This window comes from Drosophila subobscura, chromosome E, assembly GCF_008121235.1.
Source record: "Drosophila subobscura isolate 14011-0131.10 chromosome E, UCBerk_Dsub_1.0, whole genome shotgun sequence".
Lineage (NCBI taxonomy): Eukaryota > Metazoa > Arthropoda > Insecta > Diptera > Drosophilidae > Drosophila > Drosophila subobscura.
In genome coordinates, this window is record NC_048531.1 from 14,920,773 (window position 1) to 14,937,503 (window position 16,731).

Below are 16,731 nucleotides of genomic sequence, written 5' to 3' on the forward strand. Positions count from 1 at the left end.
TTCGATACTTCAACTAGCGACATCTATCGATAAGTTCCTGCTAATTATCGCTTTTTTGTTGTGTGGACACACTTCTGCCGGTCACCGCGTTTTTTTGACAACTTAAATATTAAGATGAATTTCTACGTCTGCCTTCTGCAGGAGTGCACTAATAGCATACCAAAACTAATACAATATGCCAATGCCAACAACTACAATGTGGTGGCTGTACCGATCAATGCCAATATGGTACCCCTGGATCCATACGAAAGGGATCCCACATACCCGGGCACGTTACTGAACGCTGTGGACTGGAACTCGAAGATGATTTTCATGCTGTCCGATGTGGATGTCGATTCCCCGAGCCCCAAGCTACGCGAGCATTCCAAAAAGATCCTACTCCGGGATATAGCTTGGGCCGAGCATTTGCAGAATGCTGGCTGCGTGATGAAGCGACTGCACGGACCAAATATTGACAACCTGGCCGAGATCATAAAAGCCAAAACGAAAGGTAATGAGTGAAAGATACCTTTAAACGTATCAAATGTAACATCTTTGTTTTTCATTCAGGAAACTGGTTTATTCAGGTACCAATCAGCAACCCGACGATGGGAAGCTTTGAGCATCGCAAAGACGCCACAGAGGCGGAGATAGCCGAGGCAGAGGCGAATGATCCATGGACTTGGTGGAACAGCCTGCGCTTTGCCGTCAAGCACAGCAGCAAAGTGAAAGTTGTAATTGAGCTGACGGACCTGGATCGTCCCAGCAAGGAGACGGTTCGCCGATGGCTAGGCGAGCCCATCGAAGCAGTCATCATTCCTTCCAGTCTGTTTGTCCGAAACAAATCCAACTACCATGTCCTGCAGAAGAGTTGGCAAATGATCATTGGCCACTTACTCGCGGCACGTGCCAACATTATAATCTCCGCCAATCCCAATGACATGTTCATTTCCCAGTACGCCGATTACCTGAGGAAACTCGCGAGTGACAACAACGATACCCATGTGCTGAACAGGTGAGTGGATCGTTGAACCGCATCCTTCCACACACTAATGCCTTGCCCCCATTAGCTATGAAAACCTTCTGGAGATACCACTACAGCCGCTGTGCGATAATCTGGATAGCTACACGTACGAAGTGTTCGAATCGGATCCAGTAAAGTATAAACTCTACCAGGACGCTGTACAAGCGGCCCTGATCGATCGAGTAAGCGACAAAGATGCACCAAAGAAGTTGGTAAGAGTTAAATTAACTTTAATGGTGCTCAAGCTCCAGCTAATTCATGATCTTTATTGTACAGACTGTGGTAATGTTGCTGGGCGGAGGACGGGGTCCTCTAGCGCGTGCCATTTTTAATGCCGCGGAACTGACAAAGCGCAAGGTGCGGCTCTACATCATTGAAAAGAATCCCAATGCCATTCGCACACTCTCCCACATGGTACAGACGCTCTGGGGGGATAAAGGTAAGCAAAAAGAGAGAGCACAAAATGGATATGAGTAAACCTAATCCTAACTCTAATTCAGATGTGCACATATTCTCCAAGGACATGCGCGACTTTTCACCGCCTGAGCTGGCTGATATTCTCGTGTCCGAGCTGCTTGGCTCGTTTGGGGATAACGAGTTGTCGCCAGAGTGCCTCGATGGTGCCTTGAAGCTGCTCAAGGCAGATGGCTTAAGCATACCCTACAAGTCCACGTCGTACATCAATCCGATTATGTCCGCTGTGCTGCATCAGAATGTCAGCCAGTTGGTCAGCACCGTGCCAGCCTTCGACTATGGCTATGTGTCGCTCCTCAAGAACATCTATCACATTGACACACCCCAGGCGCTGTTTGAATTCGCGCATCCAAATCGCGTTATGCCCATTGACAATACACGCTGCAAGGAGATCTCTTTCACTGCCCAAAAGGACTGTGTGCTGCATGGCATTGGCGGCTATTTCGATACAATGCTCTATAAGGATATCCATCTGAGTATTAATCCGCTGGCGCACACGCCCGGCCTGTTCTCATGGTTTCCAATGTTCTTTCCCACTGTAAGTGTCCAAAGAATTCCAGTGATCATCGCTCCAATTGTCGCTCTTTTCAGCATCCTCGGACTCTCAAGGAGGGGGAGACAATCTCAGTGAAGTTCTGGCGCTGCATTGACGCGGACAAGGTGTGGTACGAGTGGCAGGTCAGCACACGAGAGGCCTGGGAGCATCACAATGCCGGTGGTACCGGCTACCACATGCGACTTTAGACCCAATTAGGAATGTTAGGAAAACTTGACCACAAATGCAATATTTACAATCCAGAATTTGGGGGAATAAATAAATCGCTCTGTAATTAATTTGTCTGCGACTTTTATTTAGTTTTTATGTTTTGAAAAGTTTATAAATATTCTTAAACGTACAATAGATGTCCTTAAATATCTGTGGGTTTTTTTTTTGCTTTTGTAAAATTGAGTTAATTATGTTTTTCCGTTTTCCACTCACATTCAATTAATTATATTATATGTTTATGGTTTATTTATGTATATATATATATATTTAAAGCGCTGCACATGATCGCGAAACGACGACATCTCTTTAAGCGAAGGCAATTATCAATTATTTTAAGTATGTATAACGTAATCAATCCATTTTTAGTTTTTAGTTTTAAAGCGGAGATGGACTGGGCGGCGACGTGCATGGGTGCATTGGTGCGTGGTGGTGGTGGCTGGGCATGGGTGGTGCATATGAATCTACGAATTGTTCGATGATGCACCGCCGACAGCGCCACCGCCTCGGATGGCAATAGCGCCCTGACCCGCTCTGATGGGCTTGGCGATTTGTGCCTGCGGTCCCCGCCGTCCCAGATGCTTCTGACGCACCGCCTCCTTGATCCGATCCACCTCGTACTGGTAACGCTTGCGATCCCTCATAGCACCCTCCTTTGCCTCCTTTAGCGCCGTCTCCAGGGCCTTCACCCGTTCCATTGTCGTGCGCAGACGCTTCTCCAGCTTGGGCAGCTCACAGCGCAGGTCGGCGTTGTCGCGCACCAGCTGTTTGTGCACCTTCGTCAACTGATCGAGGTTGTTCTCCAGGAAGGAGATCTTCTGCTTCTGTGCCAAAGATCCGCCATCCTCCTCGCTCTCCTCGTTGACGACATTCTTTCGGATTCGTTGCTGCAATAAAAAGATTGTTTGAAAGGTCAGTATTTCCATTGAAAGAGGTTAAAATGGGGGCTTGTTACCTGTAAATCTTGAACAAAGAGCTTGCGGAGATTGTGCAGCGTTTGTAGCTCCTTGGCCACGGTGTCCTCGAGGCCCTTGAGGTCCTTGCGTGCCTGCTCCCGTCTCTCGCTGGTGAGAATCATGTTCTGCAGTTCGTTGGATTTTTGGGCCTCGTCCTGCTTGACCTTCTCGTAGTCGGCGGTCATCTGCTGGTGGGCCAGCAGCAGCTTCTGGTGCACATCCTTCATCTCGTTCATTTCATGCTGCTTGGCGGAGATCTCGTCCCGCAGCTCGGACACCTGCTTGGTGTGCGCCTCGCGCAGCTCGTCCATTTGCGAGTCGAACATGGAGCGAAGCTCCTCGGCGCGCTGCTTCTCCTCGGCATTGACGGCGGACACGTGCTCGGCCGCCTTCAGCTTGGCGCACTCCTCGCGCAGCGAATCGATCTGCTCCTCGAGTGTGCGCTTCTTGTTCTCCGCCTCCCGCATCGACTCCTGCAGCGACTTCATGCGCGCCTCGTGCTGCGAGATGAGCAGACGGTACTCGCCCAGATCCTTCTCGTACTCGAATATCTTCTTGTTGGAGTCCGACTGCTGCGACTCCATGTTGGCGCAGCGCTGAGCAATGTTTTTCGCCTCAGTCTTCATCTTGCTGATGTACAGGCGGGCCATGGTGAAGTCCTCCTCCACTTTGGTGGCATCTGTGCCGGCCAGGGTGCTCATCTTCAGATCGATGGCCGAGTCGCCGGGGGCAATGGCCTGGCCCACCTCACCGAGATCGCGCAGCAGGTTGGTCAGCATCTCAGTGATGCGCTTCTTCTGGTGCGAGGACATGTCCTTCAGCTGCTGCAACTCCGTGGAGGTGGCACTGAACACACTCTGCTTCTGCTGCAGCTCTTCGTTGAGGGCATCGATGTCCTTGTTCTTGTTGTCGATCTCCTGCGACTTCTGATCATAGTTGACAGCCAGCTCCTCGAGGGCCTGCAGCACTTCCTTAACCTCTTCCTTGGCAGATTCGTTCTCCTGCTGGATGCGCGCCATCTCCGACTGCAGAGCCTCATACTCCCGTCGGGCATTGGCTATCAGCTCCTCCTGCTCCATGACCTGCTCCTTCATCTGCTCGGCATACTGGCTCTGCTGATTAATCTCCTCATCCTTGTCATCCAGCTGCTGGTACAGACGCTCGCACTCTGTGGCCAAGCGTGCCCGTTCGTCTGCAGCCACCGATGCGGACATATTGGCCAGGGCCGTCCTCTGAGCGGCACTGGCTGCTTCGGCGGCTTTCTGCTGTGCTGCCTCCACCTCCAGGTTGGGCGTGCTGGCCTCCATGAGATCTTCCATGTTGATTTGCTCCTCCGCCTTGACCGTCTCTCCCGCCCGCCAACGGGCCAGCTCTATCTCCAGCTTCTCCACCTTGCCCTTGAGGCGACCGTTCTTCTCCTTCTCCTTTTCGTAACGCCGCTTCCACTCTTCGGCAGTGAGCTCCTCGTTCACGCAGACCACATTCTTTACAGTCTTGGCGCGTCGGCCAAAGTCCAGTGTGGACTTCGTCTCAGACTCGTTGAAGCTCGCCGGAGAGCAGCAGATGACAATGGTTGTGCGTGCGTTGCCTCCCAGCGACTCCTGCAGGATGCGCGTCAGCTTCGAGTCACGATAGGGTATGTGCGTTTTGTTGCCATCCGCTAGGGCAGAGATCACGTTGCCCAGCGCCGACAGCGACTTGTTGATGTTCTTCGCCTCATCGAGCACCGTTCCCTCCGCTCCTGTCTTGGAAACCTTCTCGGAACCGGCCAAATCCACCAGATATAGTTTACCCGATAGTTTCTTCTGGTTCTCCAGATTCTCCTGCTTCACATTGATCAGAAATACTGAGTGGGATCGAGAGGAGTGCTCGTTCATGTCTGAAAAGGAAGAATCGTTTAAGAATTGGTAGACCACTACAGAGCCCATTTCGACCACTCACTTGTTACGGCAATGTGACGATTCGATTTGCCCTCCTCGATCACCTCGAATACCTCCTCGGGCGAGGAGACGAAACGCTCCGTGGCACCCTTCACATAGGGCACTCGATTCTTGTCCTCGTGCACGCTCAGGTTCACCTTGGACACGTCCAGCAGATCCCGAATCTTGTCCATGTAGATCTCATAGTATGATACCTTTATGTGGAACTCCAGATTCTCCTCCATGGTGTAGATGTGATTGAAGATATCATTGACAATGCGTGGAATAATGCCCTGCTTCGCCGAATCGCCAATGACGCCTTCCATTGTGTGCGTCTTACCGGATGAGGTCTGGCCATAGGCGAATATCGTTCCATTGTAGCCGGCCAGGACGTCCGTGACAATGGACTTGGCCGCCTCATTGTAAACCTTCTCCTGAGAGGCATTCGGCTTGAAGACTTTGTCGAATAGGTAGACTTTGCCCTGAAAAACGTATGTACATGTAGTTGTTGTATGAGCGAATAGGTATTTCCTCTCAAAAATTTCTCAACGATCTTCAGCTTTTACCCAAGTTTTACCCCCCTGTGCTCCGGCCGCTTTCAAATCATTTTTGAACGCATTGCCGCGAAACGGATTGTAATTATGAGCATTAGAAAAAGAAAGAGAGGAGTGGAGCGGAGCGGAGCTGGGACGGAGATGGGATGGGAGGAAGGCAGTAATGAATAACGAGCAGCAAAAGAAAGAGCGAACGAGAAGCGTTAGTAATGATAAATACATGCATACACATGTACTTCCTTGTATGTGTATGTAATAGAGCTGCCTTCCATGGTTCCACAAACAAACTAGTTCGCACATAGGAGGATATACATATGGATGGCAAGATGTTATTGCAAGTCTTCAAATTTGCCACAATTTTCGAATACATTACGGTAGGTTCATCGTCGTTTACAATAAACACACATATGTTTTCATATAACGGTTAATAAACAGTGAGCTAACATTTGAACAGAACTAGTTCTCTGGTGGCAACATAACTGGTAATTGAAACTATTGTTGGTTGCTAAACCAATTTCTGGGAAAATGTTCGTTTACAGGTGGAGTTATGGTGAAAATCCAGTGGTTCCACAATGCATACATATATTATTTATGAGCGCCAAAAACCAGCAAATTCCATTGCCCTATGTTCCTTTTTTTATGTGGTTTGCGTGCATGAGTCACTGTTGCTGCTGGTAGAGTGGAGTGGAGTGGCGGCAGCTGGTGGCAATGGGAGGGCACACAAACACACACACACAAAAAAGACACAGGGGGCAGGTACACTGTAAGTGAGGTAAGCATAGAAGGCGGACTGGATGGAACTCTAGACGGCGAGCCGCTACTGCAGAGAAGGTTAGCAATGCAAATTTCTGTGGATTGGGACACAAGTGGAACTGAACTTGTGGGTGGGGACGGACTGCCTTGCTTTCGGCTTTTCTTCTTTGACGTTCCCTAAAACACACATACACACACTCACACACACCCCGTTTCACTCTCCCTCTTCCTTACACTCTCTCTCTTTTGTTTTTCTGTCTTTGGGCGGAAAATCAATTTGTTGCAAAATATACTATTGATCTGAAGTAATTTCGGATTTCTTATGGTTTTCCGCCTGTGGGCATTCGCTCGAGACACGCTCACTGGATGTGGAATACACAAGTCTAGCGCTAATTAGCCAAACTGCTCCAATTGGTCGACGGCACTGGCACTGGCACTGCTGCTGCTTGGGAAGGGTAATGTACGCTCCCGTACGGTCTAATGTTAGGCATGACGTCATGGGCCGTGACAGCACGCAGAGATTAATGCATAACACACAAAGTAAAGGGAAATGTGTGCGTGGAGGCGGCACTGACGGTGGACGACTGGATCGCTGTGGCTATGTGCAACACTTACCGCAATAGATATGCAGTTCTCCTCGACATTGTTGGGGAATTTGACGACAAACTTGGAACCGGCCTTCTCCTCACTGTCGTTGAGCGGTCGGAAGCGGCAGACAACTCTGATGCTGTCCTCAGCGGGAATTTCGCGCTCCGCGGACATCTTCGTAGCACTCTCTCGCTCTCTTCTCTGATCTGGCACCGTCTGGCGGAACTGCGGCTCTAGTTGGTGTTCGATCAAACTTTATCTTTGAGCATGCAGCTGTTTACGTGGTAATTGTTTGTCGTTTTATGTTTCGGTGCTGGGGTCCCGCTTGAAACTAGCATAAATAAAATTGGACTAACAGCAAAGGTAGTGAAAAACCCCACACGGGCAATCTGGTATCTGATTGGTGGTTCTGAATGGTCGGGCTCGCGAAAATTGGGCTCAAATGCAGAGAAAATTTTGTGGTTATACCAGACGAACAGTTCGCGGATGAATTGCAGCGGCGGTGTTTTGATTCAGCTCGATTGATTTTACGGCTCTGGTTGTTTGCACTAGCCCGGAATGATTAGGTGCAGCTGGTAAATGCACTCGCATGCGTTGAGTGTGTTGGAGTTTGTTGCAGTATCAATTTTATTTTCTTTTTCCTATTTTCGCCTATTTCTTGCCCCCAAACCAGTGTGACTGCGGAATTGTTTACCAAATATACCGCATGACCCTCAAAAATATACCGAAATATACAGCATTGATGTCAATTCACCAATGGAAAAAACCGCGTAAACCTGTAGTGGAAAGGCGCAGAAACTTATTTTATATATTTTCCAATAAAGAAAGTCCAAAATCCTTGAAAATCCTTTCAGCTTTTGAAACTTCATCTAAATCCAAACTCAGAGTTGTGTTGTTTGTTCTTTTTTTTTTAGTCACCATGGTACATTGGTTCTAGGCGCGGAGGGGTTTGGAAAGCTAACGGGTCTTGAAGGCAAAATGGCCTCGAAGGACAGCACGTTCACAGAAAACATGAAAAATGAGCGCCAAACCAACAACGACTCCACTGCAAGGCGGCTGATTCGCTTGTACCGCGCCAACCAGTGTCTGTGGAATCGCAAGTCACCGGGATACCACTGCACGACCCTAAAGCAGAGCGCCTGGAACCGCATCACGCGTATTCTGAACAACGGTCTCACGCCGGATCAGGTGAAGCTGCAGGTGCTCTCCCTGCGCACCTACTACGACATGGAACGCCAGGCAATCAAGCGTAGCCAGCGGGAGGGATTCCACTATGTGCCCTGTCGCTCGATTTTCAATGACCTCCAGTTCCTAGCCGACCAGGAACCGTGCGAGGCAGAGCAGGTAAGCACGTGCCATGATCCAAATAGCAATCACTGCTAACAATCACAATAACAGTCCAAGTCCAGACCAAGCGTCCGCGACGACCAAGTGCAGTGCATTATTGATGATGTTACGGAAATGATGAACAAGGACTGCGCGGAATGCAGGCACAGCCTACACGTTGATTTCCACATACCCATCGGCGAGAGAACATCCGGTAAGTCCATCCAGAGCCATGCTCCATGCCGCTCCCATTGCACATCTCATTCGCATTGCAGCTTCTTCTAACATGAGCTTCGAGGACGAAGAGTTAGACAACTCGTCCTTGTATGACTCGGACCTCGAGACGCTGCCAACTACACTGCCACGTGCCACTTCCGGAGCTGATCGTTATCACCACCAGCAAGATGAAGAGGAGTCCAGCGACTACTCGTACCACCATCAATCAAGACAACAGCCCCTTCAAGGGCGAGGCGCTCGGGAAGCAGCATCCCATAGATATTCGAGACCCACAGAAAACTACAACCACAGTTGCCATTACGGGCACAGGAGCCAACGCACCACTTATGTGTCTGAGAGAGGCAGAGCACCGGGGCAGCAACTGCAAGTGCAAGCACTTAGACCCAGATCCGGCATGGAGGCCGGCAGCAACTATGACTCTCAACGCTCCAAAAACAACGAGGAGGCGTGCAATGTTCTCTTGCTCAAGTTTAATCCACGAAATGCCAAAAACAACAAAGTCATCTGTGTCAATCGTCCTGCCAACTACAGGGAACCAACTACAGGCAACACCAGCGAACAGGAACTGCAATCAGCTGAAACTCCTGTGTACGAGGACAACGAGTACAGAGCTCTGCCAGCGGACGAGCACGCAGAATGCAGATATAACCCAGATGCTCAATGCACTCAGAACCTACCGCAGAATGAGCAGGAGGAATGCTTTTATTATCCGGAAGGAGCAGACCCATACGAATATCTCGAATGCTACTGTCCGCCACATCAGTATATGGCAGCTGCAAATCAGTTGTATCTCCCGGAAGACGATGCCAACGATGAGCTGCCAGACCGGCGACGTCCTCAGTCGCAGTTTTATGAATGCGGAAACACTGCTCCAGATGCCTACAGATCTCGTCAGTGTGCCCGCCCGATGGAAGATTTTAATCCTAATCGCTTCGAGCGCACGCCGCAAACACACCCGCAATATATGCCAGGCTGCTGCTCAAAAGATACCACCACCATGACCGTTCCGAATGTGGAAAGTTATGACTCCCGCAACTCGGGGCCAGATTCTTATATGGCCCAACAGTGCGCTGCAGTTGCTGAGCAAATTATGAAGGACTATCATATCCGCCACTTCAAGTGCGCGCATCAAAAGTATCCGAATGATGATCGAGATTATTGCGACGAGCCTGTGGCCAGGCGACCCCAAAGACATTACCAAACCGAAGATGGGGAGTATGTAGAGTGTCCGGGCCGAAGGCGACAGCAACGCAGAAAAGAAGTGGAGCGCGAGGCTTCACCTGCAAGGCACAGGGCGAGTACTTCCTCAAAGGTGCCGAAGGCGAGAGAGTACAAATTTCCGCAGCAAAATTTCTTGGCTAGTTTAAAATCAGATTACAGCGACCAGGGCGAGAGGACTCCCAATCAACACTCTGAAAAATACAGACAAGACAGGTACAAGTACGATGACCGAGAATGTGTTAAAGATTGCCCTAGAATCACAGGGACTAAGGATTGTAGAGGCGATAAGTTTCCATCAACCTGTTTGTCAGCGCTTAATGATTACAACAGTGAAGAGGATGGCCAGGATAAGTACTACCAAAAACCGAGTCCAGCATCATCGCCGTACGAAGATTACGAAGCGGATGACGAGCAAAGTCCAACACAGTTTACCCAACTGAGATCGAGTCGGCGAGAGGAACCTGCGCGGAGTCCGCCACAAATTCCAAGAAGACACGGTCCGCAGCCTTCTCATAGATATGAGGAATGCAATGATGACCGAGTTGTAATGCAAGTGGAGCCAAGACAAGCTCCGAGGAGAACCTCAGACAGAGGCCAGTACAGTGAGCCTTTAGCCTCGCCGCAGCAGCGCAGGCGATCTAACGAAGCCAAAGATCTGCAGACTTATCCCGAAGAGCGCCGCCCTCCGTCGCAACGCAAACAGCAACAAGGCCCCAGCAACAGTGATGTTGAATATATCGAGTGTCCGAAACGTGGGCTCAGGCCACGCTCAGATAATGCAGAACATGAGGATCCACGTAACATGGAGGCCACCGACGAGCCATCCATGGGCAATAGATCCCCGCCGAACAGCCCAAGCGACAGTCAGTTGCTATCAAAACAGAATTCAGAACAAATGTATATAAGCCAGGAAGAGTTAAGGGACGAAGACGATGATGAGTGCCGCTGCGAGTTCGAGCCGGCAGTTCCAGAGAGTACCTCACCCAGAAGGAGTATGCAAAACGATCGTCCTGATATGCAGATGGGTCCAGACATTTCGCAAGAAGAAAACCTAATCAGCAGTCGGAATGAGCACGTTGTTGCAGAGATTGACGCAACAAAAACAAATAGCCGAGACGATAGCCAGACAGAGTCAACTGCTCCACTAATCGCCTCATCCAAGAAAAAGAGAAGTCACGATTTTCTAGGGATTCCGTCTTCAAAAAGAAACAGCCGAAATTACCAAGAAAAGGAGCCAAGTCCAATGCAGACTCCAGAGCGGGGATTGCATCAGCAAGAAGACTCTGTGGAGAATCCAACACACTCCCAAGAATTTGAGGAATTGACCTCTTGCAATGATGAAACGTGTCCATATGCAAACCTAAATGTTCCAGAGACTATTTCATCCATGGAAAATTATCAGTCGGACAGCCAGCTCAAACCAACACCGACTTCAAATCAAAACTATAGTTGCCCAGAAAATCCAATGGATATACTCGAAATTGCTGAATGCGCCTGTGAGGAAGAGCCCACTGTTGCAGAGAGTACCGCTGCTGAAAGAAGTGGACAAAAGGATCGCCAGGAAGAGCCAACAGCTCCAGAGATTGCCTCATCGAAGAGAGACAGTCGTCAGGATGAAGACAGTGTTCCAGAGATTGTTTCATCGAAGAGAAATAGCCGAAACGATCGCCGAGAAAAGCCAACTGCTCCATCATCGAAGAGAGCCAGTCGGAACAGTCGTCGCAATGAGCCAATTCTCGATGATGCTGATGAATGTCGCTGTGAGGTTGAGTTGAATGTTCCAGGGAGTACCTCACCTAAAAGAAGAAGGCGAAACGACCGTCTTGATGGCCGCATGGTTCTAGAAAATGCACCAGAAAAGCGAATCAGCCGTCAGGAAGGGCCTAGGGCTCCAGAGATTTCCGCATCCCCGAGAAGTCTTACTCACAGCCAGGAAGAGCCAATAGCTAAAAACAAAAAATCAAAGCACACTTCTAAAAAAGTGAGTCGCAGCCATGAAAAGCCAATAGATCCAATCGAAATTGATGAATGCCCCTGCGACGATGAGCGGGAGACACCCACACGCAAGAGGAACAGTGGGGCTAAAAAGCATGCGAACGAACAGGACAGTGAATCCGAGTACGAGGATGCTGTTAATTGTGAACTTAATCCCGATGAATGTTCAAAGAAGGCTAATGGAGGGAACTCTGCAATGGATACGAAATCACCCAAGGAAGCTTCGAGAACAGAAAGTGAGAAACGTGAGCACAGTGATTTAGAGAGTGGGGAAAAGTCCCCCATTGGGAAAAACATTCAAAACGAACCTGGGAAGAGTAAAAGTACTGAAGACATTGTTGAAGAGAAGGTAAAAGGGAGGAACAAGCGAAAGGAAACGCAACAGACTGAGGAGCCAACAAACGAGACTGAGCCTAAAAACCGCAAGCCTGCAACTAAGGATATTTCCATGGAGTCGAGTGATGAAACTCAACCTAAGACTCAACGTGGGCGGAGTAACACTGCGGAGGGTGAGCTGTCCGCCCAGAAGAAGCCGCGCACGCAGCAAAACGCCAGAGCATTGACACTGCCGGCGGGAGGAAAGTCTCCGCGGAGCCACTCCGCTGCAGATCGGTCAGGTGCGGTGCCAAAGTCGAGGCTCAGAGCTAACTCCAACCCGGAAGAAGCGGCCAAGAAGGCCATTCCGGCGAGAAGTAGCAACAGTCCGTGCGGCAGGCCCAATTGCCCAATCAGCGGTAAGAGATCCATGAAACACGCCGACTCTGATGGTGGCCACAGTAGACCCTTTGACTTACGCTTGGCTTCATACTACATTTGCCAATTACAGGATGAAGATGAGGCGAATCAGTATCTGATTATCGTGCCCGAAGCAAAGCTTCGTAAGATAAGTCCACACAGAGACTGCCCAAGGCAAGAGCCTGCGAAGAAGAAGCCCTGCACCCCGCGGCAGTGCTCCGGCTTCGAGACTTTGTCCTGGGCTAGTTCCAAGCCCACACCACAATCGTATCCAAGGAACACGGAGGGTGTCTCCGCTCTTGCCTCCTATCTAGTGCCACCAGTCGCCACCGAGACCACCTTGAGCATTCTCAAGCAGCACATGCCCAAGTCGATTGGGGAGCGCAAAACACCAAAAGAATTGATTCAGAAGAGCCCGAAAAGCAACAGCAGCAAGAAATCGGAAAAGCCACCTCCTAAGATCCTACGTAAGCCGAAAACCAAGCCGATGACATCAATGGCCACTACCCAAACACTCAGTCATCGTCCAATCCATGAGACAAACTCTATCTTGGCGGAGAATCGCACCGTGCTGCTCACCAATAATCCGGACCCAAAGTCCAATCAAGAGGTAATCGTTCTGCACCCGCCCGTCGCGGGCTTTGCACCCTCCAATAGCTCTCTTGGCCTGGATGATGTGCAGATGCGGTACGTCAAAGTTCAGCACAGCCAGCCGCATGTCAGCTAGAAGCTGATCGGAAACAGTAACTCCCAGAGTTTGCATTCCATGGCATAAACACCTTTGCCATTGCTGTTATTTCTTCACACATAGTTCTCTGCCACAGCCAATGTACCAGAGTATCCAGAATAGTAAAGAACAGCAACCAACCGAAGCCGCAGGACTCAGCTGCTGTTTATTCAATGAGATCCCTGCTCGGGCGTCGAGAATCGCGAGTCGCGAGGGTGTCACGCTTCACTGCAAAAGCGCGGTGGCGGTGGACTGCGATGTGGGACGGTGACAGGGACTGCCACTCATTGTTTTCCCATCAATGAACTTTTCAGTAATTAATTTATGAGCTTTGTCGGATCCATTGAGGCGTAACCAACGATCTGCTGGCCAATTGATTCCACAAGCAACTTATTGGTTTCCGTTTTTATTTTGTTTTTAAACTAAATTTAGAGTTAGAGAGGGGATAATCACAAAAGCTTAAATATAAGATCGCGAATAGCTTAGTGGCTCAAGTGGAAGCTGCACTCGCTTCCGCTTCCATTGCCGCTTCCAAAGAGTGTGTAGGCGGCCGCATCCACATCCATGTCGCCGTTGTTGAGGAGATCGCATAGGGCCAGAATGTAGGATTGGGCCATCTGTAGGGTCTCGAACTTGGACAGCTTCTGGTCGATGGACGGGGCTGGGACCACCTCCCGCAAGCGATCGAAGGCCTCGTTGAGGCCATTCATGCGCTTCCTTTCCCGAGCATTGGCCGCCTGTCGTCGTTTCTTCTGCACCGTGGGACTGAGAATGATCGTCTCTTGGCCCTCCGATCTGCTCGAGCCATCGCTCTTGCGTCTCTTGGACTGGTCCTCGCCCTGCTCTGTGCACATCTCAAGGTCAACGGAGTGGGTGCCCGTGGGCAGCTCAAGGCCAGCTTCAGCTCCGCCTGCTACATCCAGAAACTGCCAGTCGGGAGAAAGGTATGCGGCATGGCTGTACTCCTGCGTGGAGCCTGCCATTGGCGTCAGGTTGTAGTTGGGGCTGCCCAAGTACTGGGAGCTGTTGTTGTCCTCCTCGGATGAGTAGTAGTAGCTCATGGCTCGGGGTACTGCACGGCTCGAAAGTTTCACCGCAACTGCCGCGCGTCTTCTGCTGCTACTGCATGGAACAGCACGAGCCGTCAGATCGCGCAACCCTCGAAAGGGATGGCACGGGATGGCTTTACAAATATTTTTACCGCTGCGCTGACCAAGTTTGTGTAAATGGCCCGCAAATGACCCCTTGCCCCTCTGGCAGGATCCTCAAAGCCATTACCATATCCAAAGGATCGTCAGCAGGGGCGGCTGTTCTCTGTCGACGTCTCTGCCGCTGCCCCTGCCGCTGTCTCAGTTAGGGGTTAGAAATACGCTCGCTCTTTCGCTCCCTTGCGCACGCCTACACTTTCTGTTCTCGTTCGACTTTTCGTTCACTCTTTGCGCTGCACCGCTCTGGCACGCGTCATAGCTTGCCAAATTGGCGCTATCATGGCATGTGATCTTCCTCTCTTTTCTCTTTTTGTAATTTGTGACTTTCACGCTCAACAGCACACACGAGCCAGGGAGGGCTGGGGAGAGGGGAGAACTTGGGCGAGGATGAGCTACTGGCTGGCCTGGGCCTGGGCCATCAATTAACTCGCTGCTTGAGTTGCATTCTGGCTCGTGTCTAGTGACCATATGTTGCACTGAGCCCAGAGGCCCAACTCCAGGCCACAGGCACAGCCATATGGTCAAGGCTCAAAGTGTTGACTGCAGGGCTAATACTGCTGCCAGTAGCAGTCCTTGGAGAGCACAATGAATCCATTTCAGACACGACATTTGTTGTCTCGCCAGTTCTTGGATTGAACATCCCATTAAATGTCTATCAAATAAATATCCCTACTTAGGAGTGTGTGTGCGTGCGTATGCATGTGTGTATGGGTGCATTTATCCCGGAAATATCCCGTTTTACCTTTGGAATGCATTTGCAGTACTCAAGACATGAGTACAATAGAGATACATACATAGATACATAGATAGCTGCTGAAGCTGCGAGAACTGCATGTGCCGTGAACATGTTTGCGCATGCACCGTCTCTTTACCGTATTTCCCACACCCACGCTCTCGCTCACACTCTCTCTCTGTCTCTCACAAGGTGTATGAGGTGAGGCGTGCTTATGATGACATTCTCTCGCCCGCACTTCATGTCTGTCTACGCCTGCATGAAGAGTAGAGCCGTGAGAGCCTAACGGGAATCGCCTCACCCTATATTTACAGCCTTTGCGTTCGCTCTCTTTGAGCCGACAAAGTCTTTCGTGTGCAACAGGGCAGGGTATAACGGGACCCTAGCCTGCATAGCATTGCCATTCCCGAAATCTGTCGGCATCAATAAACACTTATACATATACTCCCACAGGCGGGGCGAGTCGAACTGCAAGCTGCACAAAATATTTGGCTAAAAAAGTGCAACAGAGTGGTAGCAAAATGTGTGTCTATTTGGGAGCCACTGACGATCTGATGGAGATAACTTTCTTCGTTCTGTGCCGTGTCCTGGAGCTATCCCTGTTCACCTGCATGATGATTTGCAACGCGATCAAATCCAAGTGGAACAACACCAAGGCCCTCGAGATGGCGGAGCCCTGACCCAGCGGATGGCAGCATGACTGCATCAATGTGGAGCCCCATGCAAATTCAATAGTGTGAATGCTTCTTCATGTGTGTGTCTAGAAGTTAACTTGGCAATGAAAATATCCCTAGGAATAAGCTTAAATGTACGTACATACGTGTGTGTGTAAATATTCTTATGTAGATGCAACCTTGAATTTAAAAAATAAGAATAAATAATTAAATGTTTTTAGGTGAAAACCCAATAAATAATTATTATAATTGTAATTTGATTTGTAGCAATAATTATACCCGGTACTCGAAGAGTAAATAGGGTATATTGTATTTGTGCGGATAACGGTTGTATGTAACGCACAGAACGAAACGTTTCCGACCCCATAAAGTATATATATTCTTGATCTGCATCAATAGCCGAGTCGATTGAGCCATTGAGGCTATGAAACCGCAATTCATTTTAGTTACTTGGCGACTGAAAAATGAATTGCGGTTTCATAGCATCCAGATTTTGACACAGTGAAAAAACATGGAAACCAGTAACCTTCTGCTGACTTCTGTTCGCCTGGTACTTTGTCTGAAAATTTTCCTGTTTTCGGCCAGGTGGCGAGCTAAAGGAGCGTGTTGGCGTGAGTAGTGTTGTTGATGTAGATGACAGATGAAGAAAAAATGTAAAATTTGACAAATAACCGCTAAGTTGCAGATGTAGTACTGAGTGCCGGGTATAAAAGTTGTGACGCGTAATAAGCTTTTCACACGTCCCCTCTCGTTCAAATCTATTTTTTGGCAAAAGTTGCCACTTCTACTTTTATCCTCTATTTTATGAACTTGCTTACAGCTTTTGGGCTGCAGACTCTATTTATTGAAAATGTGACCAAGTTAG

At 49.5% G+C, this 16,731-nt stretch overlaps 5 protein-coding genes across 5 annotated transcripts; 3 read left to right on the forward strand and 2 right to left on the reverse strand.

Annotated features, from left to right (window-relative positions):
* The first annotated feature begins 49 nt into the window (after nt 1-49).
* On the forward strand, nt 50-2,311 carry LOC117890026 (protein arginine N-methyltransferase 5). The gene is made up of 6 exons (XM_034794641.1): nt 50-490; nt 550-994; nt 1,050-1,215; nt 1,280-1,442; nt 1,504-2,015; nt 2,069-2,311. The coding sequence occupies exons 1-6, from the start codon at nt 115-117 to the stop codon at nt 2,219-2,221; spliced, it is 1,815 nt and encodes a 604-aa protein (XP_034650532.1). The 5' UTR covers nt 50-114; the 3' UTR covers nt 2,222-2,311.
* On the reverse strand, nt 2,303-7,695 carry LOC117890025 (kinesin heavy chain). Its single transcript, XM_034794640.1, has 4 exons — nt 7,038-7,695; nt 5,138-5,597; nt 3,196-5,075; nt 2,303-3,127 (listed from the first exon to the last, which is right to left on the reverse strand). Exons 1-4 carry the CDS (start codon nt 7,182-7,184, stop codon nt 2,705-2,707), a joined length of 2,910 nt encoding a protein of 969 aa, XP_034650531.1. The 5' UTR covers nt 7,185-7,695; the 3' UTR covers nt 2,303-2,704.
* A 199-nt stretch (nt 7,696-7,894) lies between these two features.
* On the forward strand, nt 7,895-13,394 carry LOC117891260. The gene is made up of 3 exons (XM_034796633.1): nt 7,895-8,354; nt 8,409-8,550; nt 8,612-13,394. The coding sequence occupies exons 1-3, from the start codon at nt 7,989-7,991 to the stop codon at nt 13,249-13,251; spliced, it is 5,148 nt and encodes a 1,715-aa protein (XP_034652524.1). The 5' UTR covers nt 7,895-7,988; the 3' UTR covers nt 13,252-13,394.
* A 250-nt stretch (nt 13,395-13,644) lies between these two features.
* Nucleotides 13,645-14,798, reverse strand: LOC117891261 (protein atonal homolog 1). Its single transcript, XM_034796634.1, has one exon. It carries the CDS (start codon nt 14,310-14,312, stop codon nt 13,734-13,736), a length of 579 nt encoding a protein of 192 aa, XP_034652525.1. The 5' UTR covers nt 14,313-14,798; the 3' UTR covers nt 13,645-13,733.
* An 821-nt stretch (nt 14,799-15,619) lies between these two features.
* On the forward strand, nt 15,620-16,011 carry LOC117890612. Its single transcript, XM_034795552.1, has one exon. The coding sequence runs from the start codon at nt 15,714-15,716 to the stop codon at nt 15,870-15,872; it is 159 nt and encodes a 52-aa protein (XP_034651443.1). The 5' UTR covers nt 15,620-15,713; the 3' UTR covers nt 15,873-16,011.
* Nucleotides 16,012-16,731: the final 720 nt, after the last annotated feature.